This window comes from Anoplophora glabripennis, unplaced genomic scaffold (genome assembly GCF_000390285.2).
Source record: "Anoplophora glabripennis isolate ALB-LARVAE unplaced genomic scaffold, Agla_2.0 scaffold200, whole genome shotgun sequence".
Classification (NCBI taxonomy): Eukaryota; Metazoa; Arthropoda; class Insecta; order Coleoptera; family Cerambycidae; genus Anoplophora; species Anoplophora glabripennis.
In genome coordinates this window covers 747,899-770,255 of record NW_019426072.1, presented here as the reverse complement: position 1 = coordinate 770,255, position 22,357 = coordinate 747,899, and the positions used below count along the sequence as shown (strand labels likewise).

At 35.0% G+C, this 22,357-nt stretch overlaps 1 protein-coding gene across 1 annotated transcript in view; it reads left to right on the top strand.

Annotated features, from left to right (window-relative positions):
* Window positions 1–4,342: 4,342 nt before the first annotated feature.
* The window catches only part of LOC108907690 (organic cation transporter protein), a 24,568-nt gene continuing 6,553 nt past the window's right edge, over window positions 4,343–22,357 (top strand). The window contains exons 1-4 of the mRNA XM_018711471.1: window positions 4,343–4,702; window positions 12,398–12,574; window positions 13,950–14,217; window positions 20,213–20,516. Of these exons, the coding sequence (XP_018566987.1) occupies window positions 4,345–4,702; window positions 12,398–12,574; window positions 13,950–14,217; window positions 20,213–20,516 (1,107 nt within the window). The 5' untranslated portion in view covers window positions 4,343–4,344. The remainder of the gene's footprint in view (window positions 4,703–12,397; window positions 12,575–13,949; window positions 14,218–20,212; window positions 20,517–22,357) is intronic.

The window sequence follows — 22,357 nt, the reverse complement described above, 5'->3', positions numbered from 1 at the left end:
GTGAGGAGGATAAAACAATGGAATAATTTCATACTCTTCTAAGACAAATCCAAAATATTCGTTCTATATTATTTTTGATGCATTTTTCATTTCTCTTCAGTTCCTTATATGCTGCCAAATTTGTATGATGTTAATCACACACGGTTGCTACTGGCTTTAAACCAATTTCTATCAAATGACCAATTATTTCCTTTAGTTTTGACAGCAGCTCATCTTTTTTCATATTGCTTTCTACAAAATAAAAACATAATGGCTGCTTCCACTGTTTTCTTATTCCTTTGACCATAAATACAGTAGCATGGTCAGCAAACTCCCCCCCTGCCCGCTAACCTTTTCTGTTTAAGAGACAGCCAGGATCAAGAAACGAAGACAACGAGACAACGACACGCACGCACGCACGCACGCACGCACGCACGCACGCACGCACGCACTCACTCACTCACACACACACACACACACACACACACACACACACACACACACACACACACACACACACACACACACACACGCACGCACGCACGCACGCACGCACGCACGCACGCACACACACACACACACACACACACACACACACACACACACACACACACACACACACACACACACACACACACACACACACACACACACACACACACACACACACACACACACACACACACACACACACACACACACACACACACACACACACACACACACACACACACACACACACACACACACACACACACACACACACACACACACACACACACACACACACACACACACACACACACACACACACACACACACACACACACACACACACACACACACACACACACACACACACACACACACACACACACACACACACACACACACACACACACACACACACACACACACACACACACACACACACACACACACACACACACACACACACACACACACACACACACACACACACACACACACACACACACACACACACACACACACACACACACACACACACACACACACACACACACACACACACACACACACACACACACACACACACACACACACACACACACACACACACACACACACACACACACACACACACACACACACACACACACACACACACACACACACACACACACACACACACACACACACACACACACACACACACACACACACACACACACACACACACACACACACACACACACACACACACACACACACACACACACACACACACACACACACACACACACACACACACACACACACACACACACACACACACACACACACACACACACACACACACACACACACACACACACACACACACACACACACACACACACACACACACACACACACACACACACACACACACACACACACACACACACACACACACACACACACACACACACACACACACACACACACACACACACACACACACACACACACACACACACACACACACACACACACACACACACACACACACACACACACACACACACACACACACACACACACACACACACACACACACACACACACACACACACACACACACACACACACACACACACACACACACACACACACACACACACACACACACACACACACACACACACACACACACACACACACACACACACACACACACACACACACACACACACACACACACACACACACACACACACACACACACACACACACACACACACACACACACACACACACACACACACACACACACACACACACACACACACACACACACACACACACACACACACACACACACACACACACACACACACACACACACACANCCCTCCCCTCCCGCGCTAGCCTAAGGGCCACCTTAGCAAAGCGCATCCCAGGCTGCATAGCCGCACTACCCTACCCAACCATACCACACATAAACATGACACTACCCCCGGGGTTTACACAGACGAGCCGGCGAAGCAAGAAGAGCGCCAGAAGAAAGGGCCCTAGCCGGCGGGGCTCATCGAGGACAAAAGGAGGTCCCACAAAGCGCCTACACCGGCCGCATTTGCGGTCGGGGTAGACGACGGATGGGGCCCACCTACGAAGGCAGTCCAGGCCTACACGAGATGAGGCAAACTTTGGTCTTCTTTCATTTCCCACATCTTCAAAACCTTCAAATTCTTCAAATTGTGGTATGTAAGTTAAATTTAGCTTATCCATTCAAAGCCGTACTCTTTAGCAAATTGTTGAAATTCAAAGCTCGTAAATTGTCGTCCATTATCGGTCCTTAAAACATCCGGGATTCCATGCGAGAAAATATACATTTTAGAGATTTAATTACAACTTTACTCGTGATATTTTTCAACTTTTTTATTTCAGAAAATTTAGAATAATAATGTTGATAAATATCTCCGAAAATACAGCATTGATATACACTTCATCGTCTTGATGTATGACGTCGTTGTCATTGGAGCCTTCACTTATAGGAGCTCTTGATAATGCATCAGGTACAAAAAATGTTTTGCCTGGTACATACGTGATATCATAATTACATAAATCTTAAAAGTCTTATTCTAAGGCGTTGCAATCGATTTGACAGCTTATTAATTTCTTTGGATTTAAGAATAACAGTGAGCGGTTTATGATCTGTACATATTTCAAATATTGATCCAAGTAAAAATTGCTCTAGGCATTCACAAGTCCACGTAATTCCTAATGCACTGAATGTTTTCGAACGTAGTACACTGGTCTTCAACAACCATCATCTTGGAGTTGTTCTAACACACCTCCTAATCCATACTCGCTTGAATCAGCAGACACTCGTGTTTTTCTTGATGTTGAACATTTTGCCAAGATTGGGTAAGAGACTATTTTTGATTTTAAAAGATCAAAATCTTTTTGATGTTTATCTGTCCGTAAGAAATTTACATTATTTCTTAATAGTTGACGCATTGATTGGGTTTTTGTTGACAAATCTTTTAAAAATTTCGACAAATAATTAATAAGTCCTAGGAATTTATATATCCGTTTTATTTCGGGGTATTGAATAATGAATTATCGCCTCAGTGTTTTTTGGATCTACCTTAATTTTGTCAGCAGACACGATATACCCCAGATACTTCAGATACTTAGTTTCGGTTTTCTGAAACTCACATTTGTTTTTATTCAGTGTAAGTCCTAATTCACTTAGTAGTTTTAATGTTTTATGTATAATAATAATATATATTTTCTAATAGACAGTTTTACACTGTATAAGAATTTGTCACACATAACTTATAATCTAAATTAAATAAATTAACAACACATTAGATCACATATAGTTCACATAAAAAAACAAAATCGCAGTCCATTAAAATCCAAAGTACTCATCCAAAAAATACGGACACATATCAATTAGGTACGATTTTAGTTTCTTTTTAAAAAGTTCAACAGTACAACAGGTCTTTACATCATTAGCTAATTTATTAAATACTTTAAGGCCCAGACAGTTTGGTGATTTCATGGTGAGCTGCAGTCTCATAAATGGTATATGGTATTCATTTTTTGTTGTGTATTGATTTCATGAATTTCCATGTTGGTATAAAACTTAGATCTATTGTTAAAAACATAATTACACAAAGCAAATATGAAAAGACCAGGTAGAGTTAGAATGGAACAGTTTTTAAAAAAGTCTCTACATGAATGTGAACTGGAAACATTAAAAATACATCTTAGTACCTTTTTTTGACATGCAAACACATCAGAAGACATAACAGACCCACCCCAGAAACAGACCCCATAATTTATTCTACTGCCAACCTGTGCATGATACAGATTTATAAGTTTCTTAGTTACAAGCACAGTACGAAAATTTCGGAATAAATAACAAATTGAATTCAGTTTTGAACAAAGATTTGAACAGTGAGGCTTCCAGGACAAATTACTGTCAAATTCGATTCCCAGAAATTTAACCTGTATTTAGGTTTAATTTAGTAGTTGCACGTTGACGATTACGAAATGAGACCGCATGAGTCTTTGTCACATTAAAGTAAATATTATTTTGACAGTAGTCAGTATTTACTTGATTGAACAAAATTGATTTTGCTGCTAACGATTACTTAAGAAACCGCAATTTTGGTTAATTTAGAATTCAATGATGTATACCAGACCTTTTTTTGTAAAAAATCGGTCACAAGTTTAATGGTTGGGTTTTTACACAGTTCCTAAATGACTTTCTTCCATACATTTGAAAAATTTAAGATCTAAAGTTCGAGTTAATCTCAATTTGCTACCACTACCGTCAATTCCATGGTCCACCACTGTACTTTATAATATTTTTTCTTGGTTGCAGCTATGCCAGATGACAAGAAGAAGACGCTGGAAGAGGAGGAGGACATCATCTCCAAGGCCATCGGGGAGTTCGGCAAATGGCAACTACTCGTGACCTTCCTGCTGTCCCTCTTCAACATACCGTGTACGTGGCACATCTTTGCCCCCACGTTCCATTCCGCCGAGAAGGAGACCTGGTGCTCGCGACCTGACGCCTTCAGGGACGTCGCGCCGTCCCTATGGAAAAACTGCACGGGGCAGACATTGGACTTTTGCTCCATGCTTGACGTCGTCGCGGCGAACGTAACGGAAAGTGATTTGTGCGCGAGTTCGAGTAACTTAGGGAGGATACAGTGCCACGGTTGGGAGTTCGGTGGGCAGGGTAAGTCGAAATTTGAAATCGTTATTATTGGAGCAACTGGTTGAGACAAAGTTTGTTTAGCCTGGTAAAATAAATGGTGGCAAAATAAAAGTAAAAACTGTAGAAGAAAGAAAAAGTATAGGAGAAACAGTTGTATACGTAGTCTAAGTTCATTGGTTTGCATCATATCGGGTTTTAAGAGTTTTTACGGATGGTGCATTGATCGCAGAAGTGTGTAATGAATTCAGCCACTGAAGTAGAACTTCTAACCCTCATATCTTTAGATGGAGATGATGGAGGAGCTAGAGGTCTACCAACTACAACCATCGCATATGAGAGTCGAGAGCCATATCGCTCTTTTCTTCAGAAGAAACTCTGACACTAGAGATTAAGTCCTCTGGTTGGTATTTATATTTACTTATACTGGTCGGTTCGATTGAAATAGAATTGAATTGTAATCGAGAAAAGGGGTCAGATGGAAACTAATGTATTGTCTGTAATTATTTGTCTGTGGCATATTCATTTACTGTTTGTTAATTAACTGGGTATTTCTGACAATTAAATAAAAAAAGGGTTAGAACTACACAGGAAATATAAATATCAACCACGAAACAGTTTCCATTCTTCGAATGAAGGTGGAAGCGATATGGCTCGCGAAACAAGAAATCTAAACCGACGACGTGGCACTGTTCAGAGATCGTTCATCTTTTGTTTTCTTAATTTTCTTTGCGTTTTGAAGCCAGTTTCATATGTCTTGCAAATTTGTGAGGACTAAGTTGTCTTATTCCTCCATTTCATTCATATTTTCTTTTGGGTCATAATATTTTAACCCTATACTGTTACAAATTCGGTTCTTTCTACAGGGATCTCGGGAACGGTAAGAGATACGAAGTAGCTCAAATGAGGGCAAAGTTACATAATCAGGGGACCAACATTATGCCTCTAAAAAATTAATTCTAACTTGATTAATTTTCAAAATATTTGAAAAAAAACGAAATTTTGGAAATCCGTTTTTTATTCATTTCAGCCTTGTTTGAGATGATATTGAAAAAAGAAGAACACTTTCTCATGGCAACTTTTTGCTCTCTATCGAATGGCATAATCAATTGTTATATGTAACGTTTCGTCTCTGCAGGACCATCACCAACTTCATTTTTTAAATACGACCCTGGAAATTTTATTAAATTTTTTGCAAGTCTTCGTGACAAAACGTCTGAATATGGTTCGGGCTGAGGCAGTACAGTATTGGGGGTCATGAAGGCTTGAAAAAAATGTAATGTGTCATATTTAAAAAATTAGTTGATTATGGCCCTGAAGAGACGAAACGTTACATACAAAAATTGATTATGCCATTCGATAGAGGGCAAAAAGTTGCCATGAGAAAGTGTTTTTCTTTCTTCAGTATCACCTCAAATCAAATTTCATTTTTTTCAGATATTTTGAAAACTAATCATGTTAGCCTTGATTTTTTAGAGGCATTATGTTGGTCCCCTGATTGTACAACTTTGCCACTGTTTAATCTAGTTCGTATATCTTACCTTTCCGAGATGTAGTGAGAAACGAATATGTAAGAGGCTGTATTTTCTAACATTATGAATTTAATAAAAATTGCGAGATATATTCAAATTTTTAGATATTTTACAATAGATGAGAGTAATTATGATAGTTGCATATAATGCAAAAGCAAAATTTGGAGCGTACTAACGTACTGACCAGATATCCGTCTCTAGTTAAATAAGCTGCAAGGACTTGGGTTGACGTTCGTACACACCTCAGGTTGAATTCGCAAGGGTGCTACAGTAACGTTCGTGTTGAATTATGAAATTTCGCCTCCTCGGAAACCGCCCATCTTGGAATGATGGCTGTCTCCAAAGAGTTATCGAACTGTAATTAATTTCGGTAATGTTTTGATTTTCAAACATTCAGAATCGAGTCGAAAATTTTCAGGCCTAGTGCGTTATTTCTGCGGTTGATGGTGTTTGGTGGCAATCGTAGGGGAACTTTGGAAATTTTTCAAAACATTCTTGAAATTCTCATTCTGTGCCTTTCGACGTGCGTAGGTTTGCCATGTGCAGGTTCTTGCGATCAAGGTATCCAAGTTTAGCGGTTTATAGTCTCTTTATAATCACCAACAATGATAGCCCAATATCCTCTCTTGACCTTGCACTTTCTTTATTGTCATTTTTTGACCATACGCAACTAAGTTTTAGGTTCAGGGTTTCTAGATTCAATATTAGTCAATAAATGTGGAGTACCAGTGTGTTTTTGACTATTTCTAGATGAATAAGAACTTTATATTCCTGAATATGTTGATACTCCGAAAGACAGAAGGAGGTAAATGTGACGTAGAACGTCTCATATATTTACAAAAACGGATTTTACATGTAACGGTTTTTGTTTCAATAAATTGTTTAACAAATTTGTGAAGAAATTGTTACAATTCCTCATTCTTGCACAACCTTTTCCGTTTCGCAAAAACTAAACAATTAATTGGTAATTTTAATGCATATCGTTTAGTATAAAACTGTGTCATGTTAAAAACAAACTGTAATAGACTTATGTCGGATTAATGTAACCGCAAATTACAATAAGAAACAAATACGTGTAACCCATTTCTTAAACTATTTAAAATAAGAACAAATGTCAAAATCAGGATACTCATTTTTTTCTGTGGAAGCTAGCGCAAAATATCCGTGACAATTTTACCAACAGGCTAGCAAAATTAGATTAAATTAAAGAAATTTTCGAATTTTCACCCATGTTTTCAAAGTAATTCGACAAACCTTCCAAAAGGGGCACAAATCTCGCCAAAATTACGAGACCACGAACAAGAAACTGCAAACGATCTACTACGCAGGAAGCGGGAAAAAAATATTTCACCTATGTTTCCGAAATTTCCCTACGAAGCCTCGATTGCCGCCAAACACCATCGGTCGTAGCAGATGATGTTGACGGAACATGTATCCGATCGTTGAGCCACCGCCAACAGCGCATAAAGTCGAGAAAAATTTCACCACAGTTCCGGATTTTTGGAATATAAACTAATCACAAATTTTACGAAACTGGGACTGGAACAAAGCCTTAGGGTCCTCATTAACCAAAATCATTTTCTCTTCAATAACTCCTCGGGGATAACAACCATTCCAAGATTGGCATTTTTTCAAGGAGGCCAATTTCTCAAATTCAATGCGGACACCACTGCAGGACTCTTGCGGATCCAGTCTGAGGTATGTGTGAACCCTGCCAGGTCATTAATACGCTCCAAATTGGAGACTTGAGTTTTGTTTCACAAACAAGCAGTTATGGTTCCCAAAAGACCACTTTTCAATACTAATATTTTATGTATCTTACAAAACTACAGGGGTCAAGTTAACCACCCTATACATGTCTAAACTATTTACGCAAAACTATTAGTTTCGTTTAGTATTTAGCGTGGCTTACAAACCGCGGTAGTATGTAATATAAAAGATGACTGTTCTGTGACAATTTTACTTGCTTGTAGCCATAGTTTATTTGCGTCACCTGTTTACCTATTTTGCTCCCCATGTTGATAGATCGTATCTCGTTGCTTTGTTGTAAAAATTTGCACTTTACCAAAATTACGAGCTAATTAAGGAAGTGCTAATTCCCACGTAAACGAAAGATCGTGCGACACTTCCATGTTAATTAATAATGACGACTAAATACCTACGACGAAAAGTTTGACGTTTCTATAGCGTTTTGATTATAAATTATACTCGTACGTCCATAATTAAGCAGTTAAATAGACATTGGTATTCCTATGCGTTGGTATAATTACACGTTTGTTTTTTATTTACAGAAATCAGGCATATTTTAAAATTTACTGTCTAAGAATAGTAATGTGTGCGTAAAGCAGTTTTAAATAGCTTATCTCTTTTCACAGAAATATCTAAAAATAGTTTAATTCTATAAAGTAGACTTTTAATATATAATTCTGTATTCCTATACAGTCCGTGGTCGTACCTAGTAAGGTAGAGGAAGTCGAATAGTGGTCAGGACATTACTACTGCAATGATTTGTGGTTTTACTCTGCATTTTCCAACAACGGAAACGCGGGGGATATTATTAATTTAACCACAAACATTTTTAAACAGGCTTTTGTGGATTTTCTTCAGATAAGCACTGGGTTTAACACATTTTCAGATTCTGAAAACTGAATTGTGGTATACAAAGTGTGGTATACTCGCATTGTCGCCAGATGTACCTGTCGAGAGTCCGCATGAGTAACAATAGGCCAGGAAATATAGAGTTAGAAGCGACTTTTTGTTTCGGCAAGCTGAATTTATCACTATACATGCTAAATATTATGTACAATAACATATTAGTTTCCAGTTTCCACAGTAATAAAAATGTGGGGAAGATTGTTTACAGGCTGGTTAATTGTATAATTTTTACGTAAATTCACGTTTTTCGCTTATAACTTTTTTCCGTTCATTTCCACGAGAAAACAATAAAGTACTTTTTTTTCGTCTTCAAAAGACCTACAACACTAGCTCCCGAGCGTAAAAAAATATTGATTAGATCAAAAGTCATAAACAGAAGAAGTTTATTTATGACTTTTGAATTAAACATTTATAAGCTGCGTTATTATTAGGACCAGAACGTTTTGGCATCGCATCCTCTCATTCCTTATCAATTCACACGAAATCTGGAATCGGTAAGTTGAATAGTTTACAAGTGATGGCCTTATAAGGAAATTAACTAATTATTAGTCTGGACGATCCCCAGCATCTTCCACAACCGCACTGATTTTTTTCATTGTAGATTTCATAATAATACATTGAAATCTTTTTTTTAATTTCAAATTTGCAACCTGGATTTTTTTTTTATTTTTTAGCTTTAGTTGCAGAATGAAATATACGACGCACGCGCGTGATATAGTTATATACTATTATATATTCGGAAAGCTTATGAAAAGAGCTTTAAGTTAAAAAAAAATTGTCAAGATTCGTTGAAAAACAACGGAGTTACAGACTGTCAAATATATTATTTTCAATCGAATTTCGCCTTTCTAACGGCAGGACTATTAATATTATCATTTTCTTCGGACTCGCTGTCATTCGCTTACCCCACCCTTCGGCCGCGCCACGGCTCGCCGAAAAATCAAGCGACCCACTGATTTTTGACAATATTTCTTATGCACTTAACATAGTTCCACAAATAAAATATTTTTATCTGGGAAAGTACTCGGGTTGCCGGTTATGACCGTATTTTTTTTGTCGCTACCAACCTAATTTGTTTAACAATAGGCCGTCAACTTTGACAGTCTGTAACTCCGTTGTTCTTCAACGAATCTTGGCGATTTTTTTTTTAACTTAAAGCTCTTTTCATAAGCTCCGAACATGTAATAATATATAACTATATCACGCGCGTGCGTCGTATATTTCATTTCGCAGCTAAGGCTAAAAAATAAAAAACTTTCCAGATTGCAAATTTGAAATGTAAAAAAAGATGAATGGATTTCAATGTATTATTATGAAATATACCATGAAAAAAATCAGTGCGATTGTAAAAGATGCTCGGGACTGTCCAGACTAATAATTAATTAATTTGTTTATAAGGCCAAAGGCCATAAGGAATGAGAGGATGCTTTAGTTTTCGAGATATCCTAACCTAAAAGTGTCAAAGTTAATAAATATCATAGTATTATTTCGGTCATCATATTTCAATGGAATTCTCAAAATACTCGTAGTGGAAAAGACAGAGCTATGACATTTTCTATGAATTCAGATTAACGAATTTCCATTACATTTAGAAGGACTTGTCATTTAAGCGTATTCAAATCTACAATATAGTAAACTAAATTTTAACCTGTGATAAATATTTCAAATCAAGCGGAAACCTTTTGTTGCATTCTATATTTAGATACAAAAATACAAATGCATTGTGCATATTTTTTTTAAGATCAAACTACTGAATTTGTTGTGTTACATGCAGTGTCGTAGTAGTGTGTATTATTTAGCCTTCTACAAATTATGCACTATATACTTAAGTATGCCCTTCACTTCTGAGATCAAGGAAGAAATTCGGAAAATGATGAAAAGTTAACAAAGAGAATCGTTATCCAAGCATATACTTTAACTATTTCGAGACTCCCTATGTCAAATTTACTGTGGTGTTATCAAATAATAATATCCTCGGTTGACGTACATCTTACCACTTTCGGAAAATTATTATCCATATAACTCCCATGATACCTAATTACTAGAAAAGTCTTGAATAACGACCCAATGGATTAGTAACCAATCTAATCTTTACATTTACATTATTTAAAAATGCAAAGAAATTTCAAATTTTTTAAACCTGTCTTCCACCTTTATTACATTTGTAAACAGCCGAAATCGAAAAGAATGGAATTGTATATGAGGACTTTTAGAAAAAATATACCTAACCATGTTCGAAACAACTGTGCGTGTCTAGTAATATTCAATGGTGACGATAAATCACTACTTGTGTGTCAAAGATTTCAATTCGATTTCATTCATTCACAGGCCGACGAAATTTTGCCAAAACTTTAACCCAGAAACCAGAATATACTTTTCCGAAGGATTTTGGTGCGCTGAACTCAAATCCGAGGTCGAAATTTCTCAATTGGCTCTGGTTTTCGAGATATCCTAACCTAGAAGTGTCAAAATCACGATTGTTTTTACATATTTGAGGTTATGTTACATGGATAGGTATATTTCTTACTATACTTACTCTTTAAAACGCACTTGGATTTTTTCCGATATCACTTTTCATCTTTGAGATATCGCATGTTGAAATTTAGTAATTTGACATATTTCTCGATTTTTAAATATACACAGCACCACAAACCTTATGGGTTTATGGGCTTGGAGGTTTTTGGGCTTAGGGTTTATGAGTTCGGGATTGAGCGTATTCGCCTTTATTGCTAAGTGTATTGGATGGAAAAGTATATTGGTGCTGTTGAATTAAAATCACGTCGGCTTGCGTAAAAGTTCTATCAAGATAGTTCTGGAGGAGTCCTGAATACGTTAAAGACAATAATGGCTTTCAAGGATCGTCATTTGAAAAAGTCTACTATTGCTAGACTAGACGCAGGGCAATCTAAATATTTTACTACAAAAACCATCAAAATTAATAAACAATATTCAGCGATATGTACTATCAGGGCATTTCCTGTGTAAACGAATTAATAGACAATATTTTGGAGGCCGGAGAGAACAGAAACGATAACGCCAGAAACTGCGTAATTTGCGGTGAGGCCATAACAGGACGAATCTCTGTAGATCATAAATTTATGCCCTTTAATTAGTATGAGAGAGATATCCACATCAATTAACCCTTATACTAAACTACCTTCACCACAAATGGGCTCGACCGCGTTCAAATTGAATTCGCAAATAGTTGGTTTGAATTCGCAACTATGTAACTAGTTTAGGGATGAAAATTGGATTGTCGTATTAGAAATTCTGTCGTGGTTTGGGATATTATCGATGATCTAATTTAGGAGAAAAAGAAGTCTATATTCTTTGATTTGCTGCAAATATCGCGAAACCATTTAGAAAAGCCTTGTTTATATTTTTAGTTTAATCAAATCAATTTTTCACTCAATGAAAAAGACGTTATCTTTTACAAAATTCACAACTTTTAAACATGCAGTTTTGGAATTTAAACAATTTTGTCACGATTCCTCCTCGATGTTCCTCATTTGTTTTGTTTTCTAATTTTCAGGACAAACCATTATATCCGAGTTTAACCTGGTCTGTGATAGGAAAAGTTTAACCAGCCTCGCCGAAATGATGTTCCTCGCTGGTGTCGCCATTGGAGGTCTGGTGTGTGGTATAATATCTGATAAATATGGTAGAAAAAGAACCCTAATGGCATCTGTTCTAATCCAAAGCTTACTTGGTAAGTAACGTCAATGACTTTGCTTCTATCGTAAATTTTTGCTAGAAAAACAATAAAAGGTTGAACAGCTGAATTCTCTTTGGATGCTATACAGGGTGTTTCAGTCATAATGTCATTAATTTCAATGGAAGATAAGGAAAAATGAGTAGAATACGAATATGCGATTAAAAAAATTAAAATGCATAATTATGCTGAAAAAAAAATATTTTCAGATCATTATTTAAACCCCTTTTACCACTCCTGACCGCTGACCTACATCGACAGTGAATCTTGACCTACCCCACTGTTCGGTCACTAACCTAACTTTAATACCTATTCTTAACGTTTTCACTGCTTATTATTATAAGGAGTTATTTTTTAAAAGGTCGAAAAAATAGTTTTTTGATTTTCTGTATTTCCGAATACGTGGTTAAAATTAATGACATTATTTCTGTAACACCCTGTATATACTCGAATAAGTAGAAATAACATTTCTTTTTTTTATTTTACGATTGTAATAACAAAAATAAGGGGCTGACATAACAAAGCTATATTACCTAAAATTTAAAATGTACGAAAATTTCTATTCTAAATATTGTGTTATGTACGGGGCAAATTAGATCTAACATTGGATCCAAGAGTAGGTATGTGATAGTACTTTTGAAATTAAATTGAGTTTTCCATACTAATACTTTTGCAAATATACTCGAGAAATAATCTTCAGTAAATTTTAACATACATACATATTCTAAACTAACGGCAATTATATCTGTCTGTTTCAAGGCAAATTCAATTTTTTTTGCAGTACAAAAGGTTTTTAGGTGAATATACCAAACTAATTTCTTGTTTGAACCAGTTATAAACTGCCATTAGTTGAGAAAAGTGATAGATTTTTTTAATTTAGTCACTAGATTGGAGAAAAATGTTCATTTGAAAAACTATGTATTTTCACGTTAAATGTGATTCACCCTGTATAATAGGAAAACGTCACGGATATACGTATACATTTGGAATCATTTTTATTGCAGTCTAAAACTATTAATGTAAACTGTTCCTTTTATTACTATTTTTAGAAATAGTGTAGGTGTTAATCTTACAGATATATATTTTAAATTTGTATAACACAAACAATTATATGAGTATGACTATAAAATTAGAACTCGGAACTCCGTATATAGATACCGGTTTTTCGTAAGACACATATACAAAGAAAGATTAATCTTTATTTTGGTCCCAGACAATAACACGGTTATTAAAAATAGGATTTAAAATACAAGTAATAATAATAAACTTCTGCTAAATATTGATGTACAAATACAATTTAATAATACAGTATTAAAAAGTTTCTTTAGAAACATTAAATGATGATAATTCCTTTATGGATTTGTTATTCCAGGCACAGCTATCGCTTTTTCACCCTGGTTTCTAATGTATGCCATACTGAGGGCTGCTCTGGGCTTCATATCGGTTTCAGTCGTGTTCAGCGGCTTCGTGCTGTCAATAGAACTTGTCGGAGGACACTGGAGAACGGTGGCAGGAATCTCTTATCTGTTCCCGGTTTCTCTCAGCTACATGTCAATAGCTGGCATCGCCTGGCTGTTAAACGAATGGAGACAATTGCAGTTGGCTATATCTCTGCCCGGATTCCTCTTTCTCGGACTGTGGTATGTACTATTGCAGGTTCTTTTGGTATTAAACTAATTCAAATTAATAACAAAAAATATTTTTAAAAGACAAATATTCTATGAATTGTTAATTTATCTATTTGAGTGAAATGTCAAGTTATGGTATATAGATAATGTCTTTCAGGCTAAAAATTTATAATTCGTTATGTAGTATAACAACCCCAGGTTCGATAAAAAAAAGAATATACGTAGTTGTGGCCAAAAACCTGTGATCGTCATGAGGAATACCTACATTGTATGTATCCATTTTTTTTTTATTGACCGGAAGGCGCTGGCTACTAACTTTGTAGAGGGGATGTATGGTTTAATTTTATAAAACAAAAGCAGAGTAAATACACCTAACTTTATTATTTACGTACAACAGTCTTCAAATTAAACATGTGACAAATAGAAAGAACAACAAAAACATTAACAACCATTTAACATAAAATGAGAGTGCCAGGCTCACCTAGAACTCCTGTGGGGAAAGAGCATGGCAGAGAAACCCACGATCGTTGCTCTTACCACCCAAATATAAATACAAAACAACCGCTAACCAAAGGTATAAATTAAGAACCTTTGCTAATGATAAATAAGACCTGTCTCATTTAATGTGTCACTAAATGTCATCTGTTACCTCATATTAGTCATACACACTTCCAAGTAAAACTTAAGAGGTTTGGTGTTAGTTAGCCGGCAGGGCCGGAAGGTACTGGAGTCCCATACGGGAGGCAATCCAGCTATAGTTGAGATTTCGGAAGATCCTTCATAACACAGGATTCCCATACGGGAGGCAATCGAACTAATCCAGATTCGTTCCGCACGGGCGAAAATGTTAGTAAATTCAACAAGGCTCGTATAGACGTATGACATAAAGTGAGCACAAGAAATCAAAGAACAACCTAATCATGATAAAAACAAGTTCAATGTGAATCAAAAAAGTCGTTAATGCAATATCTGGGCAGTCACGACAATATATACATATTTTAACATGTAATAAATAATGAGCAATCTTTAAGAATAATTATAACAATTTTATCTTAGAGAAATATACGCTCCTGAGCGTAAGACAATGAAGGCTAAACATACACAGAATTCTTATCACGAAACATCTATATTTTACGAACAACGTAATCATGACAAAAACAAGTTAGATGTGAAACAAAGGAGTCATTATTGTAATGTCTGGGCGCCCACACAATATATATATATATATTTTAACATGAAATAAATAATGAGTAATCGTTAATACTAATTATAACAATTTTACCTCAGAAAAATATATGCCCTTGAGCATAAAGGAATGGAAGCTAAACATACAAAGAATTATTATCATGAAACATCTATAACCATCACAATCATAAGATTACATAGAACAATTAACAACAAAGTACTTAAAGAATATTACCTGCTAACTAATACCGGTTAAACACTTAATTTTCCACTACTTCTATATTTTTCACACTACACTGATCGTCTTACTTTTTACTCCGCGCTGTTCTCATTTCAACTGCCTATCTTCAACTCTCTAGGCTTCCTTCCAGAATTCCCTACCTAAGCGCTTGTTTTTTGTGCTTACTTCCACCGACCGTTAATATTACTTTTTCATTGTTATACAACACTCATGTAACAGGTGACGTCGAAATTGATAAGATAAGTACGGTTTTGCACAATTAATATGAAAAGAACGATTTTCTTCGATATTTAGAGTTCTGACTATTCTAGAATGACTTTTTGAAGAAAACAATACTAAGAAAAACTCAAATAGTAAATGCATAAAACTAACTCATACAAATATACTACATTTCTGATTATTTTTAAATATTTTAAATAACAAATAAAATACTAGTAATTTTTTGTTGCGCAAATATTGTTAGATTTTGTAATTAAGTACATAAAAACACTTTGAAGAAATATGTATGTTATCAGTAAATTGCATTTTTCCCCAGCCATATCTTTTAAACAAATAATTTTATTATTCTCTATATTTATTATTACGACGTTAATATGTACTTCTTAGAAACGCGAACCGATATTAAAAATACGCAAATAATATCAACATAGAAGACATGTCCTAGCACAGTTTTGAAGAAAAGACAGCTTTTTATTGTCCACAACTTCACATCATCGTTCGTTTTTAATCTAAAGAGAGATTCAGTTCAAAAATAAAATATGCCATTACTTTCCAAGAACGCCATTTACACTTCTTCCAATTAAAGGATGTCCCGAAAGTAAAGCAGGATTTGAATTGTGCCCCATTTTAATTCCGAAGAGTTTGCAGCATTGTGTAGGCTCACATGTTGCGGTTAAACAAAATGGAGGGCTATACGACGGACGAGTGAGTGAAGATTGTGAAAATTCACTACAAGTATGGAGAGTGTGTAGCTGAGACTGTGTGCATTTTACGTGGAATGAAACAACTGTGAAAATATTAGTAACGTAGCTGAATTTAACGAAAGATCTGCATCTGCATGCATTCAAGATTCAGCTAACTTAGGAATTGAAATCATGACCATTTAATTCGTCGTACATTCGTTGTTTGGATGTTGGAGAATCAACAACTGGACGATTATTTTGCTAAGAAAATTATCTTTAGCGACGAGGCTGGGAAAGATGAAAATAAATAATGCGTTTGTGTTGTTACACCATTTACTTTTATTCCTGTTAAGGATAATACGGTGTGTGGTAGTGTGGTGGAAAGACTTTTGAAGAATAATTAATAACTTCAAGAATCTAAAATCTTATTTGTGATTCTTATTTTACTCTTGATTCATGTCATCTCTTGTATGTTCAGTATTATTGCAAATAATAATTAATTGACAGCTTTGGCTAATACATTTTATTTTTAATTGTTTCATAATGTTTTCATGACAGATTTTGACAGTTATAATAAAAAATTCATTTTTAATATTAATAATAAGTTACGTTATAATGGCAAGTTTTTTCGTGTCAATTCTAGAATTTTGTCAGATATATAGAAATATAACTTCTTTATGTTGCCTCTGGTATATTGTAATAATTATATAAACATGTTAATGTTTCAAATTACTTTAAACCGTAGTTAAAGTTGTTAACTACAGAATTATCAAATTAAAAAGCAGCCGCCCATCATCGGAAAGCTAAATAAAAACTTGTTTACGTGTGATAATTTCTAAAGACTATTTTTATAAATGTCCGTGGTTGATTATGGCGCCTAAACTCTTCCTTTTAACAGATCTGGTCATTATGTGTGACACGACCTTCATTTGAAAATGATAATACATAAAAATACAATATCAGTTAATTTGACAATGTCGTGAACGAATAACAGCCATTTTAAATATCTCTTGCGATTTAATAGCAAATCGGCTCAGTAGTTACAAATGAAGAACATTGTCATGTAAAAATTGCAGTTTTCTTCTTCGTAAAAAAAACGATTGTAAACATAAACTTTTGCGCTGCATAAATCATTTTTACCGAGTTACTAGATAACTGGTTCTTGTCTAATTTGAAAATGTAGTGAGATTTTTACAAAAATCTCTAAAAACTATTTCAAAAATTTGTTGCTCTCCTACCCAAAAAGAAACTAGCAACCGTATGCTTTATAATTTTGAAGAGGTTATAGTTTTCAAATATGCAATTTTCTGTTAAAATGTTCTATTTGTTACATATTATTAGATTACATAGTTTCTTATAATAAACTTAGATATCAGTAACGGACAGAGAATATTTGGGGCACCTAATCAAACTATATTTTCCTTTTTTACTAAATTTGTACCTAAATTAAATATTTCTTTTTTATTTAGACCAGCTGCAGTCAATATACAGGGTGTTTCAGTTTGATATGTCACAAACACGTGAGCATATTTTGGGAATAAAAATAAGAATAAGTCTGGTAAACTTTTGTTCTAACTTCCTTCGTTATAAAGATACAGGGGGTTGAATTTTTTCTATAAATTAAAATTTTCTTTCATAACTTTTAAACGGATTAAGATATTGTTATTAAATTTGGGGTACTGTGTAAGCCGAGGATATTGCATTTGTTGCCAAAATATGGCTCTTTAAAATTAAGCAGTGGCGTAGAGGAATTCGTATAGGGGCTATTGAGAGACCGCGACCCCGACAACCAAATTTTGAAGATCAGATTCTTCAAATGGTGGAAAGGGAACCAACGACAAGCACCAGAGCTCTGAACTGGGCGTAAGTCATACAACGGTCTGGCGCACAATTCGTAATCAACATCTGTATCCATTTCACTTTCAAAAGGTGCAAGCGTAGACTCCAGCAGATTATCCACCTCGACAACAACAATTTTGTCGCTGGCTGCTGAACCGTTGTGCAGAAGAGCCTAACTTTGTAGCACACATATTATTTACTGATGAAGCCAGTTTTGCAAGAGATGGCATAATGAACTCACACAACATGCATTACTGGGCTGACGAGAACCCTAATTGGACTGTCGCTGGTACGCATCAACAGCAGTTCTCGCTAAATATCTGGTGTGGTATTATTGGCGATATTTTAATCGGGCCACATGTTTTGCCAAACCGTTTAACCGGCCAAGCCTATAGGCATTTTTTAGAGGAAATCCTACCAGGATTGTTGGAAGAGGTTCCACTTGCAACAAGAGTATTGCTCTGGTTTATGCAGGACGGGGCACCTGCCCACTTCAGTTTAGCTGCCAGGAATTATTTGCAGAACACCTATCCAAATAGGTGGATAGCTCGAGGGGGTCATGTAGCTTGGCCAGCAAGGTCGCCTGACCTGAACCCCCTTGACTTCTTTTTGTGGGGTCACTTAAAAAGTTTGGTATACGAAACAGAGGTTCAAAGTATTGAAGATCTACAGCTTCGCATACAAAATAGTTGTAGAGCAATTTTAAATACCCCAGGGATTTTCGAACGAGTTCGGAGATCGTTATTACGTCGAGCTGAAGCGTGCATCCTAGTTCAAGGACGGCACTTCGAACAATTATTGTAAATTTTTATTAGATAGGGGTCTAATATTTAATAATAATAAATTATATTGAAACAAGTTTTGATTTTATCTGACATGAAGTTTTCTTATAATAATTTTGATCATATGTATATTATCTTAATTAAATAAAAAGGACAAATAATGTGTTAAGTACTACTACATACTTCTTCTTAAGATTATGGCAATAGGATACATAAATTATTACTGCGCCAGAAATTTTCAAAATTAAGCAAAATATCATATTACTTATTGTAGTTAATATGTTCAATAGCAGTTAACAATCGAATAGCACAATTTTGCTCCACATAAACATTTCAATTTGTGACTAAACTATGAGAGACACGAAGAAAATGAAAGAGACCATTTTTATTGGAAATGAATTGTAAAATTATGAAATGATCACTTTTTTTTTAATTTAACCAATGGCGTCACATATTTATTTTGCCCAAAGTGACAGACTCACCCTGTATCTACGCCACTGCTTCATTTTAAAGAGCCATATTTTGGCAGCAAATGCAATATCCTCGGCTTACACAGTACCCCAAATTTGATAATATCTTAATCCGTTTAAAAGTTATGAAAGAAAATTTTAATTTATAGAAAAAATTCAACCCCCTGTATCTTCATAACGAAGGAAGTTAGAACAAAAGTTTACCTGACTTTTATTCTTATTTGTATTCCTAAAATATGCTCACGTGCTTGTGACATATCAAACTGAAACACCCTGTATATTAGACATAGCAGACTGCTACATCTATGAATGGTCACTACTCGCCTATGACATATGGATCAATCAGTCTGATTTCAGTATATGTCTGATGGGTTCAGCTGACGAATGATTTATTTGCTGATATTTGCTGGACATTGCTGGTATAATTAAAAGAAAATATGATATAATAATAATAAAGAAAAAATTTAATTTTGAGCCATGGTTTTTATGAGTAGATTACCTCCAAATTTTTTCGCTCACTGTGTACTTAGCAAAAAATGTAAGTCCCAAAAACTTAAAAATAATGAAAATATCAATTGATCTTTTTAGGTGGATATTGCCGGAGTCCCCAAGATGGCTGCTGGCCGTTGGTCGCACTCAGGAAGTGATGGTGATTTTGGAAAAAGCGGCCAAAGCGAACGGCAGAGACCTTCCTCCAAACATTGACAAGCAGTTGCTGCCGGAATCTCCCGAAGAACCAGCGGAAAACGTGAACGTATTGGATTTGTTCAAAACAGCGCAGATGAGGAAGAAAACTGTGTGTTTGTTCCTCATTTGGTTCAGTGTCTATTTGGTTTACTACGGACTGGTGCTTAATCTGGCAAACATTGGAGGAAATTTGTACGTCAATTCTGTAAGTACCTAATATCTATTTAAAGTGTTGGACAGGAGTGTCCACATCTTTGAATCTTTACTAATTTTGCGCCGTTTTGAAGCAGAAATTTGGTAATCGAATAATTTCTCGAAGAAATGTTAATTGGCCACCAAGATCATGCGATCTATCACCATTAGACTTCTTTTTATAAGGGTTTTTTGAAGAGCAACCAATCCTCAAACCATTCAACATCTGAAAGAAAACATAATTGAGCAAATCACTCAAATTGAACCACTATTATGTGAACATATGATGGAAAACTTTGTTAAAAGATTGAAGGCTTGTAGAGCTGCAAAAGGTGGTCACTTATCTGACATTCTTTTACATTATTAACCGCAACATGTTTAATTTAATATTAAATAAATATATGTAGTTATTTCGAATAAATTGTGTGTTTTAATAAAAAATAAAAAGTTAACACAAATTTGGAAATCATCTACAAATTAAGTGGTGCATAAAATATGAACATATTACTCTGTAACTCGTGCAAATACAGCATTAGCTACAGAGCTGTGTTAAATGTCAATAAAACACGTAAAATTTGTTTTAAATCCGTTTTATTATAAATAAAATAGCAACATGTATTTTCTATTTAAATATTTTTCCAAGCGAATTTCGCTGAACCACATAATTAGTGAACAATAATATACTTACAGCTTATGGAGTGTGTAATTGTTATTATATTGCTGGGATTTAATTTGAGTCATCTGTTATTAAATACAATAAACAGAAAAAGAGAAACAAATAGATCTTACAGTTTCCTAAAAAAATAGAAATACAGATAAAGAGAAATCAGTTCTAGAATAAACAAGATTTGTTTAGATACCTTGGACATAAAATAAATTAACAAGACGACAGTCGATATCTTATCAAATAATATAACATGAAATTACATATTAAATAAATAGTTATGAATGTATATTCGTAAATACATATAATATATTTATTCTATCACAAAAATAAATAAGGAAATGTAGAATATAAGAGAAAAAACTATAAATAAAAATCCTATACCGATGATTATGAAATTTGTTATACAGGAACTAAGGACAGAATTGTAAATATGGATACATTATTTACATGAAACAGTACTATCATGCTTTTATTGGTATCATTGATATAGTAACGACAATTATACAGGGTGGCCAAATGAAAATGAAACAAAGCCATTTTCAGGAACTGCGTCAAGATTGTAGAAAAACGCTCAGACCCGTCGATTTTAAATTAAAGGGGGACATTCTTTGCTGGTATTTTGACTCCGCTACTTTCACCCCCAAGCAAGGGTAAGCATCACCCCAAAATATTTAAATGGCATTGGGGGGTTGAGTAATATTTCTTTTAAAAGCTGAAGCCATTCTCTTTACAACAGACTTTAAATTCCGCTCAATACTTATTAAGAATTTTTATTTTAAAGTTGAAACTTATGTACAAGCAATTAGTAACGGTGAAAATGTCAGTCATTCGAGTTAAGTACGCAATGGTATAAATTTAGTATTTCTTGCGTTACATTGGTTTTCGGCGATTTGTTATCACTTTCGTAAAAAAAACACAATTGTAAAAAACAGAAATGAATGCTATATACACACAATGAACGTAAAATTAGTGGATTCCAAATTATTTGGAAGCGTTGGTTGGTAGTTTATTTAATTGTGTTTTTGAAAATTAAACACTATAGTTTATTCCATTGCGGAAAGGGTAGATATCATTTCGCTTTACTTTATGAACAATAAATGTGCGAATAGAACAGCTCAGCTATTTAATGAACAACATCAAGATCGACATGTCAGGAGGAAGTATGTTCTAGAGTTAGTAAAAAAATT